Source organism: Pongo pygmaeus, chromosome 9, assembly GCF_028885625.2.
Source record: "Pongo pygmaeus isolate AG05252 chromosome 9, NHGRI_mPonPyg2-v2.0_pri, whole genome shotgun sequence".
In the NCBI taxonomy this organism is placed as follows: Eukaryota; Metazoa; Chordata; class Mammalia; order Primates; family Hominidae; genus Pongo; species Pongo pygmaeus.
In genome coordinates, this window is record NC_072382.2 from 20,040,207 (window position 1) to 20,066,645 (window position 26,439).

A 26,439-nucleotide genomic window follows, 5' to 3' on the forward strand; every position below is an offset into this window, starting at 1 on the left:
GGTCAGCCTGCCAAAGTCACACACACAGCTGGGGAGCTTGCTGGACTCCACAGGCCACACATCTTCCATGAGACCACACTGCCTCTTTGAAAATAAAGCTACAGAGCAAAAACACTAACATTTTACCTCCTAGTTTCCATGGCTGATTTATTTTCTTTCTTGTTACTGATATGTTAGGCATCTCCTGGGGAGAACGACAGCTGTCTCCACCACCAGAGTTCAACACTAGAATTCCAGCTGGAAAAAAATTCAAGGCTGGAGGGCGGGAAGAAGCAGTGCCGCTGAGGGCCACAAGAGGGTGACCTGGTCCCTCAGTCAGTAGTTCACAGGACTAAGTGCAGTGCCAAAGGCCAAATGGTTACCCCATCTCATAACCCAAGGAAAACCCAGGCAGCAAAACTGCTCCCTCCCCACCCAGATGGCAGAATCTGTTTTGACATCTGGACTGGGGGAGCAGGGAGACAGCAGAGAGCGGGCAGCTAGAGAGGACTGGGGTTAGCAAAGACCTCCAAACTGCAGAGGAAGAGTGAGCTCTCCCAGGAGCGCTCAGGGAGCCAGGGCCACCAGCACCTCAAAGCTTTTCCTTGGCAGGCTCAGCAGGGCAGTCAAAGGCTCTGGACATGAGAACCCACTGACTTTCCTTTACTGCCCTGCCCTCAGGACAGCTGGAGCCCCAATAGTCTAAAGTGAATTACGACAGAACAGCACTGGACTGTGAATATCCCCAAGCAGGAAACCACCAGGGAGCCCAAGCCTTTCCCCATGTTGCATGGCTTCTGTTGGTCATCAATTGGAACACAGCACTCCCATAGCAGCAACTTCCACTTACTGTTTATTTACATTGTGAGATAATGAAACACCATAAAAGTCACCCTTTTAAAAAAAGTTTACAATTCAGTTTTTTAGTATATTCACAAAGTAGCGCCACCATCACCACTGTCTTAATTACAGAAGTTACCTCCATTTGCAATTCTCACCAATAGGCCCATTTCAGAGCCTGCCTCGGAGCAGAAGCTTGAATTCATACTTCCCAAAGGGCTACCCCTGCCTCGCAGCCTCGCGGAAGCCTTAATGCTGAGTGCCACTAGCATCTTCCTCTTTCAGCCACAGATGGGACTAGAAGCTGTAAACAGGGCACACCCTTCCAGCCTCAGAAGTGGTCTGCAGCTTTCTGCTAGGGGCCATCTTGACCTCAAACATCAGCAGTCCCTTTGGAGATGGGCCGTTGCAGAAGAGGGGGCGCACACCGTGGGAGGGTAGGAGTGTCTGTCAGAGCAGGGCAGGCCTGCAGGTGCCCTTAATACAGGTAACAATAGAGGCAGCTTTTTTTTTTTTTTTTTTGAGTCTTGCTCTGTTGCCCAGGCTGGAGTGCAGTGGTGCAGATCGGCTGACTGCAACCTCCACCTCCTAGGTTCAGGTGATTCTCCTGCCTCAGCCTCCCTAGCAGCTGGGATTACAGGTGCCTGTTACCATGCCTGGCTAATTTTTGTATTTTTAGTAGAGACGGGGTTTCACCATGTTGGCCAGGCTGGTCTCGAACTCTTGACCTCAAGTGATCCGCCTGTAGAGGCAGGTATCTTTCCTGAGTACCCTACCTCATTGCAGGCTATTAAGGCATTTGACTACATTAATTAAATTTTATTCTACAACAATCCTACGGGTGGGTCTTATTGTTATTTCCATTCTACAGATGAAGAGTCTGAGGCTCAGAGACTGGGGAGCTGAAACATATGCCGAGCAGGAGGGAGTAGGGGATGAGTGAAGGGGGCGCAGACAGAGGCGAGGGCTTTCTTTCTGAGGGACACGTGGCTGGATCCCAGCAGCACATGTATAAAGGACTGAGGGTTTTTTTTTCGACTGCAAGCAGTAAGACTGGCTACCTTTTAAAAAGCCAAATGGATCTGAGCTTGTGTTAACAGCAACACTGGCTATGACTCTCCTCAACCAGAAACGTGGGGCATACTAGACATCCTGGAAGCTTCACCCCCTCCACCCTCCGCCCCAAGCCAATCAACCAGTCACCAAGTCCTATCAATGCTATTGCTGAAATTTCTCTTGAATCCGTCTACTTCTTTCCACGTCCACAGCCACCATCCTACCCCCAGCCTTAACCTCTCTTTTCTTGAGGATGGCGTGACCTCCTACCCAGTTTCCCTGCAACTACTCCTCTTGCTTTTTTTTTTTTTTGAGACGGAGTCTCATTCTGTCACCAGGCTGAAGTGCAGTGGCTTGATCTAGGCTCACTGCAACCTCCGCCCCCTAGGTTCAAGCAATTCTCCTGCCTCAGCCTCCCGAGTAGCTGGGACTACAGGCATGTAGTATTTTAGTAGAGACGGGGTTTCACCATGTTGGCCAGGATGGTCTTGATCTCTTGACCTCATGATCTGCCCACCTAGGCCTCCCAAAGTGTTGGGATTACAGGCGTGAGCCTTCTTCTAACTGAGTATCCATCCTGTGGTCAGAAAGATTTTCCTAAAATGTGAATGTGGCCATCTTACCATTGTGTTGGAAACCCTTCACACAGGCTGGGCACAGTGGCTCATGCCTGTAATCCCAGCTACTTGAGAGGCTGAGGCTGGAGAATCGCTTGAACCTGGGAGGTGGCCATGTCAGTGAGCCAAGCTTGCGCCACTGCACTCCAGCCTGGATGACAGAGCAAGACTCCATGTCAAAAAAAAAAAAAAAAAAGAAAAAAGAAAAAAACCTTCACAGTCTTCCCATTGCCCTTAGGACACGTTCCCCCATTTGGATCTGGCCTGTGAGCCTGCTCCATCTGCCCCCTGCCTCCCTCGACTCCCCCACTGCATTCTGGCCACACTAGTTCCGTCCTCCCTGAAGCTGTCCTTACTCATGCCCTCCAGACAAGTCTGTCCCTCTAGCCATAATGCTCCCTGTCCCTTCTACCCATGATGCTCCCTGCCCGCCATGCCTCCTCCTCACCTACCGGATATCTCCGTATTCCTCAGGCTGAAGCCTCCACAGCATCTCTTGGGGAAGGTGAAAGAGGAAAGCACCTTTTCTAACCCAGCCTAGAATAGGCCCCCCTGCTACTGGCTTCTGCATTTCTCGGCAACCTCCTCACACTGTTGTCTTTGTCCTGGGAACATAAGATCTACCAAGTGACACCTCTGTCTCCCTGCTTGTGGCTTGACTCTGGTATGGTGTCTGGCACATAGTAGGCACTCAGTCAATGTCTGTTGAATGAAGAAATGCATGAACAAATGAGTGAGAGAAGCCATGGTCCCCTTTTCCTCTGGCCAGGTGACACCTGGAGTAGTTTCTTAATCCCTCTCATAAAGATACTTAGAATTTTTATGGAGAATGCAGACATTCAGAGGGATTAAGAAACTTGGCGAAGGTTACAAGCTAGGAGCAAAAGAGCTGTCATTCAAATACTACTACTTTCAGGTCTGGACAGTCCGTTTAAGGGGAGTAAACTAGAGTCCTGGAGAAGAGTCTAAAACCAGGATACTGGATAAATGACTGCATTTAGATCTTTTGCTTAGAAGTGAAGACTAGGGAGGAAGTGAAGGCTGAGACCCAACTCTCAAAGGACTGCCTCTTGGGGAGATGCCACGGGGATCTAGAGTTTAGCTCTAGAGACGTTTTCAAGCTGCTTAGTTCTAGGATTGTGGCTGATTTGTAAAGGAATGAGATGTGTATTGCCAGAAATGTTCAAGCAGAAGTTTGAAGGCTCATACTTCCCAAAGGGCTTCTTCCAGCTCTGACAGTGTTGTCCCAAGGGTGGACAGAACTAACAGCTCCTCCTGTTAGTGTTAAATCTAGTGGGGGGACAGTTTGATGTTCAGAGGTCTATGGCTGCAGAAGACTCACTGAAAGGTGCTTTTAATCACACCATATGCTGTGCTGTCCGTCTCCAAATGAATGCTGAGACCATGAAAGTTCTAGGCATCTGTGTCTTTAACCCACCTATGGGATCTTTCTAGCTGTGGGCATCTGCATCTTGCTTTGGAATCTCAGCAGAACTGTGGGAAAAGGCAAGCAGGAAGCTCCTGGTCTGTCTTTGCCTCTTTGCCTTTGCCTGCAACCCTTCTATCCCCACAGACAGCTCCTTCCTTCTGAACTCAAGCTCATTGCCACTCCCAGAGGGCTTGGGAAAGAATCTTCTTGGAGACGAGGTCATCCCCATGTGCTGTTTTCCAGTTGCTGGCAGTTGGCTCAACACCCCTTCCTGCCAGAGGCCTTCTGCTAACGTGCCAGCTGCTTCTGACACCTGGAGGTGCCCAGCCGCCCCTGCTTTGAAGTGGAGCCAACAGGGAGCTGCTGCCAGTGAGAGTCTGCACAAATCTATTGGATCATGGAGGGACCCTTGTGGGCCATGCCTCCGGGCTAGAGAGAGGGACTCTGGGGGAGAAGTAGAGGCACTTTGGTTCAGGCTGTGCTGAGCAGAACCGTGTGGGGTGGAGCCTAGGACAGGCAACTGGAGTGGAGAAAGAGCACGTGGCTGGTCTGAGAGACTGGCCACTTTCTCCCTCCCCTGCTGACTTCCAGCAGCTGGGATAGGCAGTCTGGCTGGGTGTTCTAAGGGTGCCAAGGAAGCAACAGCTTCCAGCCTGAACCTAATGACTTGCCAACTTCCTATTCACCCCTAATTAGGGTCAGTTTCCCTGGTCTAGTGGCATGGGCTGTACCAGTTTTCCTGAAGTTCTGGATTAGTTGACCCCAGGATTAAGTCCCAGTTCCACCACTCACTGGCCAAGTGACAGTTTCCCTCTGAGCCTCAGTTTCCTCATCTGTGAAGAGGATATAATCATAGTTCCTGTTTCCCAGGATTCTTGTGGAGAGTCAGCATGATGAGGTTATATATGCTAGTGTCTAACAGGCGCTCAGAATGAGCGCCGGCTGTAATCAGTAAGTATATTCTATCTGGTTTAAAGTGCTGGGAGAGCCCAAAAGAGCAAATAAAAACAGAGCCCAGAGGAAATGCGTGCTGCCAGCATCCACCAGGCAGAGGTCTCAGGCAGAAGCCAGCGATCTAGTTTCCAGTTTACTTTTGGGGGAAGCCAGCCCTCAGCCACGGCCAGAAAGAAGAGCCACTTTCCATGACTGGACTTCTTTGAGGAGGTCACATGACTAGTGTCAGTCATGTGGTGGCTGAAGGGTGTCCCCAAGTCAAGGTGTCAGTCATGGGGTGGCTGAAGGGTGTCCCCAGGTCAAGGTGTCAGTCATGGGGTGGCTGAAGGGTGTCCCCATGTCTGTTTGGGCTCACAGTGCACCTCTAGGGTTTTTGTTTGAATGTCAGGGCCATGAGAGAAGCAGCGATGACATGATGTCTGGTTACCTTCTCCAGGTGGGAGGAAAAAGGCTGCTACAAAGGTGTCCTGGGCCATTTCCTGAGGGTTGCTCCTCTTCTGGATTGTGTTGGAGGCACACTCGTGCTACACAAGCTGCCTCTAGCCTAGGCCCTTGAAGTGGCGTGGGGTGTCCAGGTCATTGCTCTGCCCTGGCTCCAGCCTGCACCTCCAGGGTACCCCAAACCCTACTTGCCCTGAAATGCCTAAGACGCTTGATCCAGAGGGTGTGGGAAACAATATGATGGTGATGATAATAATAGTGAATATTCACTAAGGGCTTACTCTGTCAGCACTACACACCCATAAGTTCATTTTCTGCTTGTATTAATCCTATGAGGTCAGTTCAGTGAGTATCTTTATGGAGAACGCAGGCATTCAGAGGAATTAAGAAACCTGACGCAGGTTACAAACTAGGAGCGAAAAAGCTATAATTCAAATACAGGCCTCTCTGATGCTAGTCACAGTTCCGAGACCACCTGCAGCCACTTCTGGTAAGAAAGAGTGGACTCTGTGCTGTCTCGTGGTAATGAAGCCTTCCTGCTGCCCCTTTCCCTTCTCCCAGCCTGAGTGTTTGTTAGAGCAGCTGCCCCCAGAAGGACTGGAAGCTTTGGCCTGGATGCTGCTGGTTCCCTGTAGAGAGCCTGAAGGCCTCATTACTCTGGAACCTCCCAAGAAGCCTGAGAGCTAGGGGTGAACTGGTCCACAGACCTTAGAATAAAGACCCAAACCCAATGTATGGCCTGTAAAGCCCCACTTTCCCTCCCTCTGCCCTCAAATGCCTCAAACTCCAGACCTACTGGCTTCTCTTGGTTTCTCCAGGCCATCACTGGTGAGAGCCTAGCTTCTTTTCCATGCCGCTTACTTTCTCTGAAATGCTTTTGCTCTCATTGCCCTCTACCTAATCCCCCCATCATTTTTTATTTAAAGGAAATGTTTAGAACCTCAGAAAACTACAGAGAATAACGTAACAAACACCTGTGTCCCCACTAGCCAATTTTATCAGACCATAACGTCTTACTATCCTTGCTTCAGTTTTTAAAAGCTTTGTAAAATGCAGCATTACAGATACCATTTCAGCCACCTGTGCACCCCTCCCTCATCCTATCCTCTACCTTTCTTCCTTGGGGGATCACCATGATTTACTAAAACTTGGGGGTCTAGCATTCCTCTGCATATCTTTATACTATAATTAACTCATGCAAATGTCTGTTCTTAAAACGTTATATAGCTTTGTTTTGCTTTTTCTTAAACTCTATGTCATTTTGTAACTTTGATATTTTGAGGTTCATCAGGATTGATGCATATATAGCTATTCATTTTAGCTGCTGGAAAGAATTCCACAACTATGGTATGAATATGCCACACTTTATTCTTTCCTTTGGCAGAGGGATGTGCAGATTGTTCCAATGGCAGCTATTACAAACAATACTGCATGTTTCCTTATTCTCAGGAGTAGCTCTTGAATTTTAAAAATTTGCCTAAATTGTCTGAAAGTAATTGTAACAATTTACACTCCCACACACAGTTTATGAGAGTTCCCACTGTTTCACATCCTCACCAATATTAGTATTATGAGACTTTAAAATTTTTGCCAGTTTGATAGGTATGAAGTGGTATCTCAATTTAATTGGGAGTTTCCTGATTACTAGTGAGTGTGGGCATGAAAATATGCCCAAAGGTTTATTACTAATGTTCTTCTGTGCATTGCCTGTTTATATCTTTGGACTATTTTTCTACTGAGATCCTTAATCTTTTTCTTATTGATTTGTAGGAATTCTTTTTTTTTTTTTTTTTGAGACAGAGCTTCATTCTTGTTGCCCAGGCTGGAGTGCAGTGGCACGGTTTCAGCTCACTGCAATCTCCACCTCCTGGGTTCAAGTGATTCTCCTGCCTCAGCCTCCCAAGTAGCTGGAATTACAGGCGCCCGCCACCATGCCTGGCTAATTTTTTGTATTTTTAGTAGAGAGGAGGTTTCACTATGTTGACCAGGCTGGTCTCGAAGTCCTGACTTCAGATGATCCACCCGCCTCGGCCTCCCAAAGTGCTGGGATAGGCGTGAGCCACTGTGCCCAACCAATTTGTAGGAATTCTTTATAAAAAAGTTCTTAGCTGGGTGTGGTGGTGTGCACCTGTAGTTCCAGCTACTTGGGAGGTTGAGGCAGGAAAATTGCCTGAGTCTGGGAGTTTGAGTCCAGCCCCAGCAACACAGCAAGACCCCATCTTAAAATAAAATAAAATAAAATAATTTATGGAAAGCTGAGGCAGGAGGAATGCCTGAGGCCAGGAGTTCGAGACCAGCCTGAGCAACACAGCAAGATCACTGCCCCCATCTCTACAAAATAAAAAATTAGCTGGGCTTTGCAGAACGTGCCTATGGTCCTAGCTACTCAGGAGGCTGAGGTGGGAAAATCACTTGAGCCTGGGAATTTGAGGCTGTAGTGAGCTATGAATGCACCACTGCACTCCAGCCTGGGTGACAGAGCAAGACCTCATTTCAAAAAATAATAAAATTTTTTAAATAATTTTTTTTGGGGGGGACAGAGTCTTGCTCTGTCACCCAGGCTGGAGTGCAATGGCGCGATCTCAGCTCACTGCAACCTCTGCCTCCCGGGTTCAAGCAGTTCTCCTGCCTCAGCCTCCTGAGTAGCTGGGATTCCATAGGTGCCACCCCACCCGGCTAATTTTTGTATTTAGTAGAGATGGGGTTTCTTTTTAGTAGAGACGGGGTTTCACCATGTTGGCCAGGCTGGTCTCGAACTCCTGACCTCAAGTGATCCACCTGCCTCGGCCTCCCAAAGTGCTGGGATTACAGGCGTGTGCCACCATGCCCAGCCAGAATAAGAATGCAGGCAATACAGCCGGGTGCGGTGGCCCACGCCTGTAATCCCAGCTTTATGGATCCATAATTTATGTAGGCTGAGGCAGGCAGATCATAAGGTCGAGAGATTGGGACCATCCTGGCCAACAGTGTGAAACCCAGTCTCTACTAAGAATACAAAAATTAGCCAGGCGTGGTGGTGCGTGCCTGTAGTCCTAGCTACTTGGGAGGCTGAGGCGAGAGAATCGCTTGAACCTAGGAGGCGGAGGTTGCAGTGAGCTCAGATCACGCCACTGCACTCCAGCCAGGTGACAGAGCAAGACTCTATCTCAAAAAAAAAAAAAAAAAAAAAAGGCAGGCAATACTTTAAATCAGCGGTTCTCAACGTGTGCTTCCCAGACCATCAGTATCACCTGGGAATTTTTTAGAAATATAAATTATTAAGCCCCGCCCTAAACCTACTGAACTCTGGGGATGTGGTCTGGCCATGTGTGGTTTAACAAGCCCTGGAGGTGACTCTGATGCATGCGCAAGTTTGAGAACTTCCCAACCCTTTGTCACTTTGGCCTCAAATGACTTACAGGTGTGATGATCCCCTTGGCCCAGCTGGGAGGAGGCCAGAGCCTGCAGGCCAGTCACAAGAAGTCTTGTCTTTACTGGAGATTTTTGTTATATATTATTTTCTGATTGCTGTGAAGTGCAAAAAGGCCAGGAAGCATTGTCTTTGGAAACCCAGGAACATCTCATTTTTTTTTTTAATCTGGTACTGTTAATAATACCAACGTAACTGTAACAGCAAGAAATTACTACTGGCCAGGCATGGTGGCTCATGCCTGTAATCCCAGTATTTTGGGAGGCTGAGGTAGGCAGATTGCTTGAGGTCAGGAGTTAAAGACCAGCCTGGCCAACATGGTGAAACCCCGTCTCTAATACAAATACAAAAAATTAGCCAGGCGTGGTGGCGGGCAACTATAATCCTAGCTACTTAGGAGGCTGAGGCACAAGAATCACTTGAACCCGGGAGGCGGAGGTTGCAGCGAGCTAAGATCACGCCACTGCACTCCAGCCTGGGCAACAGAGCAAGACTTCATCTAAAAAAAAAAAATTACTTATTTAATGTCTACAATGTGGTAAGCAATGTTCATGGTTTTGTTGGTGTTACTGAAATCTTACAAACACCCTATGAGTTAGTTACTATTATTATTATCATCCCCATTTTACAGATATAAAAATCTGAGAAGTTAAGCGATATCCTCAAAGTCATCCAGTTAATGGGGCACAGGTGGGATGTACACTAGATCTTTCTAATGCCATGGGGCCTGTGTTCTTCTAGGTCAAGGTTAATATTACCACTTCTAACGATTATGACAAGTTTACTCTGTGCCAGCCACCGTTTTAAGCACATCATATACTTCTCCTTCAATCATTACAACTATTATTATTCCCATTTTACAAATGAGGAAACAGGCTCAAAGAAATTAAATACCTTTCTCAAGGGCACAGCTAATATACTGTGGAACCAGGATTTGAACTCAAGAAGTCTGGTTCCAACTGCATGCTCTTAACCATCCAGAAAGCTTCCAGTCCATGGAGGATGGGGAGCGGGAGATGCTGTGGTGATCATTTGGGGATAAAAGAACTACTCCAGTTGCTGCAGGAATATGTGAGGTGGAGGGGATCTCTGGCTTGGCTGCTGTCATGAAGTCTGTTTGCTTTTTCTTTTCCTGTTTTTCCAGCTCACACCTGCTGCCCCAGGGCCTGGCCATGATGCTTGCAGCACATAAGGCAGGCGCATGTGGAGGCACCATGCCCCTGAACAGGCTCTGGCTTCCAGCTGCCGGTGGATTACATTCTTTTATGCACACATCATCACAGACTGGAGCCTGCTTCTGCAGCCCATCCCCAGACTTCAGTGTCCTGAATAAAGTAAGCCTGGCAGTGAGATGGGAGAGGGTAGTTCCTCTTCTAGCAATAGTAACTGCCTTGAAGTCTCTACCACCTCCATTTGCAGTTCTGATCAGATGCATAGCTATGTGTGTGGGGAAGCTGGGACCCTGACCTTCAGGACAAAATGAGAATAGTTTACAAAATCGGGGGATGCTTTCTGGGATACATACAATTTTTCTACATACGCACCAGCTGCACTACAGTGGGGAAAGCATGGCATTGGGAGGAGATGAGGTTGACACAGAAGCTTGATGCTTATACTCGGGGAGAAAACTTATCCTATTTCTGAATTCATCTCTAACTGCAGCCAGTGCCATGTGGGTTACCCTTGGCCCTTCTGTTGTTACTGCCATTCCCATAATTCCTTCAGACTGCTATTGATATGGACTGGCTACGATGCTTCCTCCTGCTCAAACAGAAAGGTCTGAGGTTTCTGTCAAACAGCAGGCCTCTAGGTGAGGAGTGGGTAAGTTTCCAGCCGCAAATAGAGGAATACCATTCCAGAAGCCCCTTGGTATCAATAACTGTACAATTCTACCTTGGTATCGAGAATTTTTGGTTCTTACAGGATTCTACCACGTACACTCAAATCTTGTGGTGCTTTCATGTATCAGATTGTTCAGAAGGGTCTGAAGAGACAGCTGGGCAAATGCAAAGCTGTGGCTGCAGAGGGCTAAGATGCATATTGAAGGCTCACTCTCATAAGCTCCCTCACATCACGGGAAAGGGAAAAGAGGTCAGTATTCTGGAGTGATTGATCAAAACCAAGATCATACGTCACAGAGTGGTGGCAGCCAATGACCAGTACCTAAGCAGTCCCCTTCTAAATCAAGTTCTTTGAGGGGCAGGAACTATATCTTATTCATGACTGTAACCCCATTTGCAGAACAGCTCCCGGCACAAAATCAGCACTCAAGAAACATTTGGCGAAATGAAGTACTGACACAAACAGCAAGATGGATGAACCATGAAAACATTGTGCTATTAGGTTGGTGCAAAAGTAACTGCAGTCTTTGCCATTGAAAATAATGGCAAAACCACAATTACTTTTACACCAACCTAAAACATGAAACTAGTCACAAAAAAAACACTGTTGTTTTTGTTTGTTTGTTTGTTTTGTTTTTGAGACAGAGTCTCACTCTGTCACCAGCCTGGAGTGCAGTGGCGCGATCTCGGCTCACTGCAACCTCTGCCTCCTGGGTTCAAGCGATTTTCCTGCCTCAGGCTCCCAAGTAGCTGGGACTACTGATGTGCGCCACCACGTCCAGCTAATTTTTGTATTTTTAGTAGAGATGGGGTTTCACCATGTTGGCCAGGATTGTCTTGATCTCTTGACCTCGTGATCCACCCACCTTGGCCTCCCAAACTGCTGGGATTACAGGCGTAAGCCACTGCGCCTGGTTGTGTTTTTTTTTTTTTTTTTGAGACAGAGTCTTGCTCTGTTGCCCAGGCTGGAGTGCACCAGCATGATCTTGGCTTACTGCAACCTCCACCTCCTGGGTTCAAGCCATTCTCCTGCCTTAGCCTCCTGAGTAGCTGGGATTATAGACGTGCACCACCATGCCCAGCTAATTTTTGTGTCTTTAGTAGAGACAGGGTTTCACCATGTTGGCCAGGCTGGGTTTGAACTCCTGACCTCAAATGATCCACCTGCTTCAGCCTTCCAAAGTGCTGGGATTACAGGCGTGAGCCACTATGCCTTGCCAAGACCACGTATACAATTCTACTTATTTGATTTTTTTTTTTTTTTTTTAAGACAGAGACTCACTCTGTTGCCCAGGCTGGAGTGCAGTGGCACAATCTCAGCTTACTACAACCTCTGCCCTCCAGGCTCAAGCAATTCTCCCACCTCAGCCTCCCAAGTAATTAGGACCACAGACGCACACCACCATGCCTGGCTAAGTTTTTGTATTTTTGGTAGAGATGGGGTTTTACCATGTTGAGCAGTCCTCCCCACTTAGCCTCCCCAAGTGCTGGGATTACAGGCATGAGCCACTGTGCCTGGCCTCAATTCTACTTATTTGAAATGCCCAGTGGATAAGTCTATAGAGACAGAAAGTAGATTAGGGGTTGCCTAGGGTTGGGGAAGACGGTGGAGTGGGGACTGAAGAGTAATGGCTAAGGGGTGTAGGATTTCTTTTTAGGGTAATGAAAACATTCTAAAATGGACTGTGGTAATGGATGCACCACTCTGGAAATATATTAAAAGCCATTGAATTTTATACTTTAAATGAGTGAAGTGTATGGTATGTGAATTGTTTCCCAAAAAGCTGTTAAAAAGAAACATTTGATGAATAAACAAATGAACAAATGAATATAGGATATAGTTGTTGCGGGTTCATGCCATTCTTCTGCCTCAGCCTCCTGAGTAGCTGGTACTACAGGCACCCGCCAACACGCCCAGCTAATTTTTTTGTATTTTTAGTAGAGATGGGGTTTCACCATGATAGCCAGGATGGTCTCGATCTCCTGACCTCATGATCCGCCCGCCTTGGCCTCCCAAAGTGCTGGGATTACAGGCATGAGCCACCATGCCTGGCCTTAAGTTCAGTCTTTAAGGATGCTGAGTTTATCTTCCCAGATTTTGGGGCTGAATATTCCTTAAAACAATCTGGGCCCAGGCTGGCTGTGGTGGCTCACGCCTGTAATCCCAGCACTTTAGAAGGCCTAGGTGGGCAGATCTTTTGAGGTCAGGAATTTGAGACCAGCCTGGGCAACATGGTGAAACCCCGTCTCTACTAAAAATACAAAAAAAAAAAAATTAGCCGGGCATCGTGTGCACACCTATAATCCCACCTACTCAGGAGGCTGAGGCAGGAGAATCACTTGAACCCAGGGAGAGGTGGGGTGAAGGCTGCAGTCAGCCGAGATTGCACCATTGCACTCCAGCCTGGGTGACAGAGTGAGATTCTGTCTCAAAGAAAACAAACAAAAAAATTTTTTTTAAATAAAATGATTTTTGCCCAAAGGGGAACGATCATGGAAATTTAAAGCTAACTCCATTTGGCTGCTTTTAAATTACAAGAGATAATCTCCCATACTTTTTTTTTTTTTTCAGTGAAGAAAAAAAATATCCAAATCTCCTTTGGATAGCAGATAAATTAAAATTATAAAACCTGAACTGCGGCTTTTACCAGTGGCCAGTTGCCATCAGGAAAGAAAATTATCCACTGAATAATGAGGGAGAAAAAACCTACAAAATTTTGCGTATGTGATCACTAAACAGGTTTTGCACATGACCAGCAAAAGTAGGTCATGAGCTGTTAGCTGCAGAACACCATGCCCCACCGTGAGGCTGGTGTCTGTCACTGGGAGCAATGGAGTTCCCATCTTCCAAGTCAATAGAGGAGCTGGTTGGCACGTTTCAAAAGGAGCGAGGTGATTCTTGGTGCAGTGCAGCCAATGCAGCTTTGTTTTCAGTGGGTCAAACCACAAAGCAGAAATGATGCCATGACACAGGGAGGTGGGAGCATGAGGAGACTCCTTGTGCTCCCAATCCCCCATCTCTGGGTTCAGGCTGACTGTGGTTCCAGTCCCGCCACTGCTACTTACAAGCTATCAGTATATTCGCACAACATTGTCACCCGTCTGAGCCTCAGTTCCCACTTCAGTGAAGTGAGCAGTAACAGTACCCTTCCCTCAATTGGGGTTCATCACTTTCACGCTCCCCTTTTTTTTGACATCCAGTCTTACTCTGTCCCCCATGCTGGAGTGCAGTGGCACAATTGGCTCACTGAAACCTCTGCCTCCCAGGTTCAAGTGATTCTCCTGCCTCAGCCTCCCAAGTAGCTGGGATTACAGGTGCCTGCCACCACGCCAGGCTAATTTTTGTATTTTTAGCAGAGACAGGGTTTCACCATGTTGGTCAGGTTGGTCTCGAACTCCTGACCTCAGGTGATCCGTTCACCTCGGCCTCCCAAAGTGCTGGGATTACAGGCATGAGCTACCGCGCGCAGCTGCTTTCACGCCCTTCTGGTCTCCAACTGCAACCCTCTTCATCACAAGTCACTGCCAACCCTTGCCCCCTCTTTTCTCAGAATATCCTCTAGGGGTGTGTGTGGGAGTGTGGGTATGTATTTGTGTGTGTGTTTTGTTGTTTGCCTAATACTCTCACCACCCTCCAACTCTGTCTTCAGAGCTGGAGGCTCTCCACAGAAACCACAAAGGATCATTTTAAAGGGAAGTAACAGTTTTTACAAGGATTAGGTGAGATAGTTAAGGTAAACAAATTTAAATAGAACAATGAAGGCAAATGCATTCAATCAATATGATTTAGGGAAGGTAGGCATTCTTCAATAAACATGATTTTTGCTGCACGTCCATTTGCAACCCTAGCTCAGGTTTTTGTTTGTTTGTTTGTTTGTTTGTTTGTTTGAGACGGAGTCTTGCTCTGTCGCCCAGGCTGGAGTGCAATGGCACGATCTCTGCTCACTGCAACCTCTGCCTCCCAGGTTCAAGCGAATTCTCTTGCCTCCACCTCCTGAATAGCCGGGACTACAGGCAAGCGCAACCATGCCTGGCTAATTTTTTTGTATTTTTAGTAGAGATGGAGTTTCACCATGTAGGCCAGGCTGGTCTTGAATACCCGGCTTCAGGTGATCTGCCTACGTTGGCCTCCCAAAGTGCTGGGATTACAGGCGTGAGCCACCGTGTCTGGCCTAGCTCAGGTTTTGAGTTAAGTAAGTAAAAGTTAACTGAGGCATAGTCCAATTACCTCATGTGGTTAAAAATTGTGAATGATGGTGAAACCCAACACAGAATTTAGGGGCTTCTAACTATTTCTGCCAAGTCCTGGTTCTGGACTGATCTTGAAAACCTTCTTCTGGCATAAATAATATAATGTGCCTTTCCTTCAACTGGGGCTTTATCACCTTTATGCCCTTCCGGTCCCCAACCTCAACTCTCTTCATCACAAGTCACTGCCAACCCTTGCCCCCTGATATGGTTAGGCTTTGTGTTCCCACCTAAATCTCAACCCGAGTTGTAATCCCCAGGTGTTGAGAGGGAGACCTGGTGGAAGGTGATTGGATCACATGGGCAGTTTCCCCCATGCTGTTCTTGTGATAGTGAGTGAGTTCTCAAGACATTTGATGGTTTTATAAGCATCTGACATTTCCCCTGCCTGTACTTCTCTCTCCCACCACCATGTGAAAAAGGTCCTTGCTTCCCCTTTGCCTTCCGCCACGATTGTAAGTTTCCTGAGGTCACGCGGAACTTTGAGTCAATTAATCCTCTTTTCTTCATAAATTACCCAGTCTTGGGTAGTATCTTTACAGTAGTGTGAAAACACACAAATGCAGCCCCTCTTTTCTCAGAATATCCTCTAGGGTGTGTGTGTGGGGGGGATTGGAGGGGTTTGGGCTTTTTCTGCCTCTTCATCTCACCACCCTCCAACTCTATCTTCAGACCCTGAGGCTCCCCACAGAAACCACAAAGGATCATTTCGCTTCCCTTTAGAAATGCAGAATGTATTATGTTTTGGGGCACATCCCAAATAGACCCCTCTCCCACTGCCAGTTTCTTCCCTAAATGCTCCTTTTTTTCATTTGTATACACTTCAGGTTTCTCTAGGAAGCAGTGGCCCACAGAGAGCTGAGTTGGTTTCAAGAGTCCAGGAGACGTACCTGGCTGCTTTCTGAGTGAGCTCCAGCGGGAAATCAGGACACAGTAATTGCAGCAAACAGTGATATTCTTTCATGGTCAGCAAATCTGAAGTGGAAATGGAGAGGAACACATTAGGTCTCTGCGTTTCAAGTCACTGCCCTCTTTTTGTTCATTTCATGAGTTTCAGACCTGGTCTTGGTAGAGCTGGTCTTTTAAAAGGAAGTCAGTGTTAAGGGTATGCTAGTCTCTAACCTCCAGGTGTGAGATTTTAAGATCAGTATTTCTACAAAGCTTTTCCAGGGTGGGAGGCATCCAGTTACAACATTTTGACCAAAGGAGCTTCACTGGTATGAAAATTGGTCGGGTGAAGAGAGCAAACAAGAGAGGCAACTTCATCAGCCATCTTTAGTTTGGTTTTCCTTGTATATAAAAATCTGGAAGAACAAGTCATTTCAAAGCCGGTTAAATCTGCTGAAATTCTCTGGCATGGTAACATTTCCCACCACATGCCCAAAGACCATCCACAGAATATCTGGAAGCAGTACTAAGGCAAACAGTCTTGCTGTGTAGGGAGAAGAGTATAGCATAGAAACCCACAGACCTCATTACTCTGTCATCCAGTACTGCAGCAGGCTGGCCTCTTTTGAACGCCTGAACACAAATTCTGGTCATCCTATTATAGGAAGCCAAGACAAAGGTCCAAGATATACAGTCAAGGCAACCAAATGATTCCTGATATACAGAAGCAATGCTTTGTGCTTTGGGAGAGGTGAGCCAGGATGAGGCTCTGTGGTCCAGCAGAGAACCCAGAGAGGTGAATCTCAGAGAAATTTATAGGATCCTGAGGGAGAAGAAATACACTGATGCTTAAGTTATTTTGTTGCTGCATGTACTGAAGGCAAAAGATTTTAGATCAGCCAAGGAGTAAGAATGTGTAAGTATTACCATATATCAAAGCGTTTCAAATATGGAAGGGCCTGGTAATGCTAAAGTGAGAGCAATCCACCCGGAAGCCTGCGTAATTGGGAGGAGGATGAGTGAGAGGAGAGAATCCAGAGGGCATGGCTACATTTGGGGAATGAAGATGATCATCATAGGCACTTGGTTTCTTTGGACCTAAGTTAGCCCAAGCCACAGGAATCCAGATCTCCTGCCCCTGTTAGTTTGGTTGATGCTTTTCCAAGACAAAAACCCCAAATCTCCAGGGAAAGGCCTGGGTTCCTAGTACTTTTTCATCAAAGCTTAATTCAAGGTGGGGACAGAGAGTTTGACTAACCACACTGCCAAAGTCAGAAACACCAAAGGAACAGACTCAGCGTCAATATAGGTCAAAGGATCAAGATGGTTTTGTGGCACTCTCGTCTTCCCACTTGCCTGACCTCGGGCATAGCCTGGCAGGAGGTCTTGTTCTTCAAGGGAGGGAGTCATCGCCACTCGTGGTCTCAGGCTTGGGGTGAGGAAAAAGGCGAAGGGAAGGGAGAAAAGCCACTGAATCTAATGTGTTCCCACTTTATTCTCATTCCAGAACTCCCCATGTAGAGAAAAGAGAAGAGTGATTTCTGGCAGGGCAGGGAGTAAAAGGAAAGTTCTATCTTTGAATCATCGTGCTTTTCTGGGCTAAACTTTGGTGGATATATCTGATAGCATTCTTAGGGAGAGTCAGAGTGTTTCATAGGAACTTACATTTATCCCCCAAATTACCTACAAAATATCCTTGGGAAGATAACAGAATGAAGGAAAATGAAAAAATGAGAGAGAGAGTTACTTAATTAAGAAAGACAATGCTAGGAATCAACATTAGCTTCCTGGTTTCTAGACCCTAGGCCCTCTTCAGGTTTTTGATATTATTCTAACTCATGTACTTCAAATATTTGCTTCCAAGGACAGAAGAATGGTTTCCAAAAATCACTGCTGCTTCTCTAATACAACAAAAGCTCTTAAAAATAGGAAAAACACAATACATCCTGCTCACCACTTCTGGAACTTGACTCTTCTAAATGTTAAGTGAGGACAGCAGTCAGATAAATAGATTAATGAAAATGCAAGCAAATAAACAACTTTTAATTGTGGAGAGAGTAGTTCTATTAGTTGTTATTATTATTCTTCCACGCAGACTCTGTGTTGGGATGTGGAGAGAGGAGTTCTAATTCTACTGAAGTAGTGACCAGATAATGTCAAGGGCAGATGATTTCTGCTACTTCGAGACACTCCTCAGCTGTTGTACAGTGGGTATTGAGAGAACTATGAGTGGTAAGACTTGTTTCAAAATCAGAACACTGATAGGCATATGGGAGCTTGTTCCCTTTCTGCTCCATAGGCTAGGATTCAAATTTTGGCTCTGCGATTCACCAGGTATGTAATCTTGGGCAAATTGCTTAATCTCTCTAAGTCTCAGTTTCTCATCTGTAAAATGCAAGTGATACTGACACTTTTCAGGGTTAAAGTCAAGTGTAAGAGAGATGATGTCTATAAAGTGCTTAGCAGAATGTCTAGAACTTAGTAACATCAAACAATGGGAGTTTGTTTTGGTTCTGTTTTTAAATTCTGGAGGCGAGAAGAAGAGAGGAGGAAGGTATTCGTTGCTGAGTTTTTTTTTATTTTAAATTTTAATTAATTATTAATTAATTTTGAGATGGGGGCCTCACTCTGTTACCCAGGCTGGAGTGCAGTGGCATAGCTCACTGCAGTCTCGAACTCCTGAGCTCAAGTGATCCTCCCGCCTCAGCCTCCCAAGTAGCTGGGACTACAAGCATATGCCACCACACCCCACTCATTTAAAAAATTTTTGTAGAGACGGGGTCTCGTGCCGTCACCCAGGCTAGTCTTGAACTTCCCGCCTCAGCCTCCCAAAGTGCTGAGATTACAGGCATGAGCCTGGCTGTTGCTGAGTTTGGACACTTAAACACCTAAAAGTTTTCTGCCTTGAAAGTTCTCTGTTGGGTTGCCTGAGCCAAATCCGTTTTGAACACTGTCCTGCAGTGGCCACTCACTTCCTATTCTCATGTGCCTGCTCTGTTCCAGGCTCCCCATTATGATGAACAAGCTAGCAGTCCCCCTAGCTTCTGCGGCCTGCATTTGGGCACCAGTTCACCCTAATGCTCCTGTCTATTTTGGGCCCTTTGGCTCTTAGAACTGTCCAAGATCTCAAAGGCCCTTCTCGCAGCCCTTTGTGCTCCAGCAATAACTGTAAAGAGAGTGAGTAGTCATGGAGATCTGTGCTCAGCTCTTGAATTAACTCACTTAGGCTGGGCGCAGTGGCTCACGCCTGTAATCCCAGCACTTTGTGAGGCCGAGGCAGGTTATCACCTGAGGTCAGGAGTTCGAGACCAGCCTGGCCAACGTGGCAAAAATCCATCTCTACTAAAAATACAAAAATTATCCAAGCATGGTGGCAGGTGCCTGTAATCCAGCTACTTCGGAGGCAGGAGAATTGCTTGAACCTAGAAGGCAGAGGTTGCAGTGAGCTGAGGTCATGCCACTGCACTCCAGCCTGGGTGACAGAGTGAGACTCCATCCCCCCCAAAAAAAATAAAAAATTAAAAAAATTAACTCACTTAGCCTTCACAGCATACTACCTTATGAAGTAGACTCCATTATTTCCAGTCCCATTTCACAGATGAGGATGAGAAAGTTTACAGGGATGAAATAAGCTGGTGAGCAAGGAGAGGAGGGTCCAGGGTAGGGGAGAGGAAGGGGACCTGTCTTCCCTGAGCAAGATCTCAGGCTGGGAGGGAGAGAAGGGAGGCTGATGGCAGGAGGAGCTTAACAATAACACAGCTAACATTTATTGAGCACTTCGTCTTGGGGAGGCACTGTTCTAAGGGGTTTACATATGTCACCTCACTAATCTTCACAACTATTATCCTCATTTCACAGACACAAAAACTCAGATTGTGCACACTTAAGAGGTAGAACTGGAATTCAAACCCAGGCAGTCTGGCTCCAAAGCCTACCCAGCTAACATTGTCAGCACCTTGATCTTATCAGCTATAATGTGTGAGGCTTAAGAGCTTGTTTTCCCCTCCAAAGTAACTGCAGGAACTAAATAGCTCCAGATGAACTGGATCAAGGAGACAATTCAAGTGAATTGAGATTTTCCACATAAGAAACCGAGTCTGAAAAGTTCTAATTACTGTCAACAGGGAAGACTGAGGCTCCAGCACAGCAGCCTCAGTTAGGCCAGAGGACGTGGGCTGGGGGACCACTGTGCTGGTGGCCACACCGTGGTCTCTCATCCCCACCCACCTGCCAGCCACTCTTCTACCTGGCAGGTGCAGAGGAGGTAAGTATTGTGTATCAGTAGACACCTTCTCTAGAAATCCCCCCACAATTAGAAGAGTGTCAGCCAGTAGGTCCTGCAAGTTCAAAGGCAAAGACATAATAAGGCTTTGGTGTAAGATCAAAATCAGAACACTCTCCACAAATTTGTGTGTCTGCTTTTGTGGGTGGTCAGACTGCTAAACTTTCTTCTTCTAAGCCTTGCACTAGTTTCACCAATTGTGTGGCTGACTCCAGACCAGAGGTATTTTACACCCTTGATCCTATCTTCTCCAGAGGCAGCACAGCATAGCATTGTGGTTAATAGCACGGACTTTGGAGTTAGATTGTTCGGGTCCAAATCCTAGCTTTGTCACTGACTTCAAGTTACTTGACTTTTAAGCGCTCCATGCCTCAGTTTCCCCATCTATGAAATGACAGTATGAACATTGCAGAGTTGTGAGTTAATGTAAAGTGCTTAGAACAGTGTCTGACCATCATAAGGACCACCTGTTAGTAGTTGCTATGATTATTTTAGAAATAAAGAAACTAGGGCTCAGTGAGGTGTAATCATTTTCTCAAGGAAACAGCTAGGAAGAGGGCTGAGATTTAGACCTATGCCTAGCACAGGCTCTGAAGGTCCTGCAAGTTCCACCCTAGCAGGTGGGATCCAGCTGGTTTGTGAAGGACTTCTGATGTTAGGATTATTCACAGCAGGTGACTGACAGACTTTCTATCTAAGTTAAACATACAGGTGCCCTTCAGGCAGGCCACTTTAAACAGCACAGGGTAGGCAGGGCAGTTGTATTAGTGCAGAACTCTGACTTTGCAATCAGATGACCTGGCTTCAGAAACCTGGCTCCACTACTTGCCACCAGCATGACTTAGACAAGCTGTACAACTTCCCTGAACCTTGGTTTCCTTGTCTCAAAAGCGTAAGAACTACAGTACCTACCTAATGGAATTGTTGTAAAAGATCAAAAGAGGTAATATATACACTTTTCTGAAAAAAGTTAGCAAAGTGCTCAATAAGTGGTAGCATTATTTTATAATTATTAACTGATTAAAACTTGAAGTCCTGAAATTAAGGAATCTTTGAACTTAGCTAAAGCAATTAGCACAATGCCTGGTGCATTGCAGTAAAAACCTGTTGAAGGAATTAATAAATAAAAACATGCCTCACATAGTGACCCAAATAAAAATTCATAGGGAAAAAGTTCTGGTCACCGTGTGAACACAAAGATAGGGGTCTCCAGGCACAGGAGGCATTTCTGCAAACTTACAGGGGTATGAGGAGAAGCCAGGAGTTGTAAAGTGTGAAAAAAGGAAAATCCCCTATGTGCTAGGTACTATAACTGTCAGTAAACATGATAAACCATGGCCAGTGTACTACACTTCATGGGCTTGTTGGCCTTTGCACCAAGTGCTCAGTTCAATCAGCTTGAATATTTCTTTTCATAAGAATGTATCACCGATTTTCCTTTTTTTTCAACAGAGTCTCACTCTGTCACCCAGGCTGGAGTGCAGTGGCACAATCTCGGCTGATGGCAACCTCTGCCTCCCGGGTTCAAGCGATTCTCCTGCCTCAGCCTCCTGAGTAGCTGGGATTACAGACACGCACCACCACGCCAGGCTAATTTTTGCATTTTTAGTAGAGGCGAGGTTTCACCATGTTGGCCAGGCTGGTCTCGAACTCCTGACCTCAGGTGATCCACCCGCCTCAGCCTCCCAAAGTGCTGGGATTACAGGCATGAGCTACTGCGCCAGGCCATGTCACTGAGTTTTCCATGAAAACCAAAGGAAGCCTAGGGTTCACTTCACAGAAATTCACTTTATTGCTGTTACAACTCTAGCATGAATACTACTGCTTTCAAGATAAGCAGTGCCCTGACTCAAAATATTCTTCTGTTGGTTATACCCACTCTAATCCTAGAGAGTGTTAGATGAATTTACTTTAGCTAAGAAAATTAGTCAGAAATTGTTGATTCCCAATATATTCAAGGGCTAACTCATTCTCATTTGTAGGAAAAGGATGTCTTTTTGACATCTGGTCTGCCTTCTTGCTGTGGCAAGTCCTGCTTCTGAAGCTCTGTGGGAGCAGCTTAGGCATTTCTACATCCTCCTTGCAGACCACCATGCGTGCCCACATTTGCTCAGAACTGTGGTGGAATATAGCTGTAGATCGGATACCTCTCCTCTTCCTGGGAAATGGTACCTTTGCCAGGATCACAGTGGTGTCACTAAAGAAGACCCATGGAGGAGTGCCATATATTCATTCCTTCAGAGAAAACCTTCCCTAAAGCCTGAAGTCAAAGACTTTTAGCTCTAAATTTATGGGGGATGAAATGGGGCTCAGTCTAAATTCATTTGTGTGAGTGCCTATATGTTGGTTGAATGAGCTAGTGCTGGACAAGAGCTGAAGATAATGAAATGCTACAAGCCATGGGAGTCCCAGAGGACTAAACAGCCTCTAGTTTGTTGGCTGCATGATCTCAATAGGACTACCACAGAGGCCAGAGAATACCACAGCCCATGTGTGGACTCTCCAATTTTCAGCTGCAATTGTTTTTATGTTCTTTTATGCAGGGGTTGTGAAGGCTCACTCTAAATGACACTCATCCTCAGCCAGGCTGCTCTGCCAAGAGATGCTCGGAAGGACATGGATAGTTCGGGGCATGACCACACCACCCCTTCCAATCCCTAGGGCACCAAGGCTTTGTTACCAGGCCACAGCTGAGTAAATACTTCTCAGTGCTACTCTGTGAGGAGGGGGAAGGGAGTGAGGGACAGTGTGGGGGAAGGGAAGAAGGAGGCAAGACATCTGACGGCTTCACTCCCCATGTAGCAGTTGGTATCACATGTCACAGAAAGATTGCTAACCTACTAGGTCCATGTTCCTGTCAAGCAAAGCCCCAGAAGAGAAGGCTGTGTTATTCAATCTTATCTCCTCTGACAGCACTGTTGTTTTATATTATAAATGGAGGGAAATGATAATTAGTTGACTGAATGGGAAATGACCTTACAAAAGGAATGAGAAGCAATGGCCTCGAATGACACCTGTGGGGTAAAGTATTTGGGCCATTATGAACACTACCTTTTGCCAGCTCATTACTCCCCAGAGCATCTTCAGTGTGTTCCAATGGGGGCAGAAAGCCCCTTTAGTTTTTTTTTTTTTTTGAGACAGAGTCTTGCTCTGTCGCCAGGCTGGAGTGCAGTGGCGCTGTCTCGGCTCACTGCAAACTCTGCCTCCCGGGTTCAAGCGAGTCTCCTACCTCAGCCTCCCGAGTACCTGGGACTACAGGTGTCTGCACCACGCCCGGCTAATTTTTGTACTGTTAGTAGAGATGGAGTCACCATGTTGGCCAGGATGGTCTCCATCTCTTGACCTCGTGATCCGCCCGCCTCGGCCTCCCAAAGTGCTGGGATTATAGGCGTGAGCCACCGCACCCGGCTGCCCCTTTAGTTTTATATTTTATTATGACTAAGCCAGATACCAAGCTAGAAATGTATTTAGTCTATTTCTATTTGGCAGTATCTTTGTTCTAAGCAAAGTATTAAATCAGACACAGTAACAATTTTATGGCAATGTTTAAAATGAACAAAAACAACTCTCCAGGAACTGTTTATATACAGCAGGTAAAGATTTAAAGAAATGCAGGCATTTCTAACCAGGATCTCAACATTCTCCCCAGGGTCATGTAGGACATACCATGGCAATCTGATCAGGTTTTTAGGCTAACCATGGCCATCCTGAGCCACCACTGGTGGCTTAAACCACAGGCCTGGTCTGATAAGAATCCCCTATACTGTGTCGAACCCTTGGGGGTCTGTTTATCACGATGGGGCCATTAGGGATTGGAAGACCAAGGCAAGGCTTTGTTCTGGGGGAGGTCCTGTCTTAGAAAGTGTGAGGACATGAAACACAGGCTGCACATGGCCAGGGTGGGCAGCCGTATAGCATTGTGGAAGGAGGCACCAGTGCCAGGAGAAAAGAAAGCCTCTCTAATAGCAACGGGGCTAGCTACTCTGGCATGGACACAGTTTCCTACCCATTATTGAGGAAATGGAAGGCAGTTTTGGACACCAAAATGTAGAGCAGGATCTTGGCACCATAAGCTCCCAAAGGCTCTGGCAGCCCATCAAAGAAGTGACTCCGGCCTAGAATTTGCACCACCACTCACGTGCTCATGCAGCTCCACCAGGTGTTACCACTTCCCGTTTTTCTTTGGAAACAGGAGGACAGGGTGGGCCCTGTGAAACGGACAACTCAGGGCCAAGGTATAATTCTCCTCCAAGAAGCAGGTGTTGTTACAAACTCCTGCAACTCATTCCTGTTCTTAATTGAACAGAAATGGTTAAACGGGCACAAGAGCTAAACTGGAGAATAAACCTTAATCCCTCCTAATGGTGACTAAAGGCAAGAGAAAACATCACACCCTCCCAATGGTGATATACCTCACTCAACCTTTGAAAAAGAGGCAGAATTTTAAATTTATTTCTGGGGGGTGTTTAAAGCCAGAATGAAGGTTTTTATGTTGTTTTAGGGGGGAAAAAGTTTACTACACAGACACATCATGATAGAGAAAAGAACTTGGTCTGACTTTGGCAAAGGATTATACCTATCTGGGCACAATTTTTCTAGGCCTCAGTTTTCTCACCTGTAAAATAAGGATGTTGTGAGCCACTGCTCCCGGCCTGAAAAAAATGTTTTAATATATATACATTTTAAAAAACAGAAATCTAGGTCTGGCGCAATGGCTCACGCTTGTAATCCCAGCACTTTGGAAGGCCAAGACGGGAGAATCGCTTGAGCCCAGGAGTTCAAGACCAGCCTGGGCAACATAGTGAGACCTCATCTCCACAAAAAATAAAAATGAAAAAATTAGCTGTGCATAGTGGCACATACCTGTAATCCCAGCTACTCGAGAGACTGAGGTGGGAGGATGGCTTGAACCTAGGAGGTTAAGGCTGCAGTGAGCCATGATTGTACCACTGCGCCCCAGCCTGGGTGACTGAGTGAGACCCTGTCTCAAAGAGATAACAAATGAAAATCTTGTAAGGAATCTCAATATTTAATATTTATAAAAACAAAGCCTTTTTTAGCCAACTTTCTCTTCAACAGCTCTCACCCAGACGAGAAGTTGAGGAAAGAAGGCCTGAGGTGCTACCTTAAAACTCTAGAGCTCTACAAAGGGCAGTTAGGCAGTTAGGCCCTAAAACCTAAGTGGGTCTTACATAGTGCAGTGGTTAAGAGTACAGGCTAAGGCTGGGCATGGTGGCTCACACCTGTAATCCCAGCACTTTGGGAGCCAGAGGCGGGCAGATCACTTTGTCAGGAGTTCGAGACCAGCCTGGCCAACATGGTGAAACCTCGTCTATACTAAAAATACAAAAAGTAGCTGGGCCTGGTGGCGCATGCCTGTAATCCCAGCTACTTAGGAGGCTGAAGCAGGAGAACTGCTTGAACCTGGGAGGTGGAGGTTGCAGTGAGCCAAGATCACACCACTGCACTCCAGTATGGGCAACATGACACAGCGAGACTCCATCTCAAAAAAAAAAAAAAACATAATCAAGGCTCCTGAATCAGCCGATCTGGGTCCAAATCCTGGTTCTTCTGCTAACTAGCCATGTGACATTGGGCAAGCCAATTGGAAATGAGAGTGAATAATAGTAATAATGATATGAATAATGATAATGCTAATCATGAATTTTTGAGAGGATTAAAAAATCATTTTTTTTTAAAAAGGAAGAGATGGTAAATTAAGGTGCTGGTACATGGCATAGATAAGCATCCAATCAACAGTACCTGCTCTTGTTATTACTTTTATTACTTTCCTTCATTTAAGGCACACAGACACAGGTGGGATGGCACCTGCGTAACAAAAGGCACAATTTATCAAAGTTCTCCTTCAGCTCCAGCCAGTGGGTGGCTGAAACGATCTTATTTCTTATCTCATGATTATTTTGTCAAGCCTTTGTTCTTTATTGATGAATGAATAACAGAGTTCCTGCCTGAAGGCAGGTGCCACCGCCACTTTCCCAGACTGTCAGTGCACTGCCAATCCTCTATTGCCTCACTTTTAATAGTGCTGATGGCTCATATTTGCAGACAGTGTAGAATTATGCAAACCATTTTCATATGCATTATCACTTTTGATCCCTATAAGAATTTTGTGAGGCAGGGAAAAGAAAATGGTATTAATTCCCATTTTTATAGACATGGAAAATGAGGCTCAGCAAGGGACAAAATTGCCACATAAGTGGTAGTTCCTGGATCAGATCAAGCCTTCTAATTCAAAGGCTGGCCTTTCTCTGCTACACAGGCTGGCTCCCTATGATGTCCTTTTCTTTTTGCTGTAAGTCTCTGGGAACCCAACCTGCTTTTCCTTCGTCTATGGATGAAAAACACCTGGCACAGTGAATTCCCACAGTGAGAACCCAGTAAATGTTAGCTGCAACTGCTATTATTATTTTGTTTATTATTCAATTTTATTCTTT

The 26,439-nt window shown here is 46.2% G+C and overlaps 1 protein-coding gene across 5 annotated transcripts in view; it reads right to left on the reverse strand.

Moving 5' to 3' along the window:
* Nucleotides 1–26,439, reverse strand: part of CSTPP1 (centriolar satellite-associated tubulin polyglutamylase complex regulator 1) — a 235,178-nt gene that overhangs the window by 10,329 nt on the left and 198,410 nt on the right. For all 5 annotated transcript variants that reach the window (XM_054439689.2, XM_054439690.2, XM_054439688.2 and 2 more), the window contains one exon: nt 15,705–15,789. In XM_054439689.2, coding sequence (XP_054295664.1) covers nt 15,705–15,789 — 85 coding nt within the window. The remainder of the gene's footprint in view (nt 1–15,704; nt 15,790–26,439) is intronic.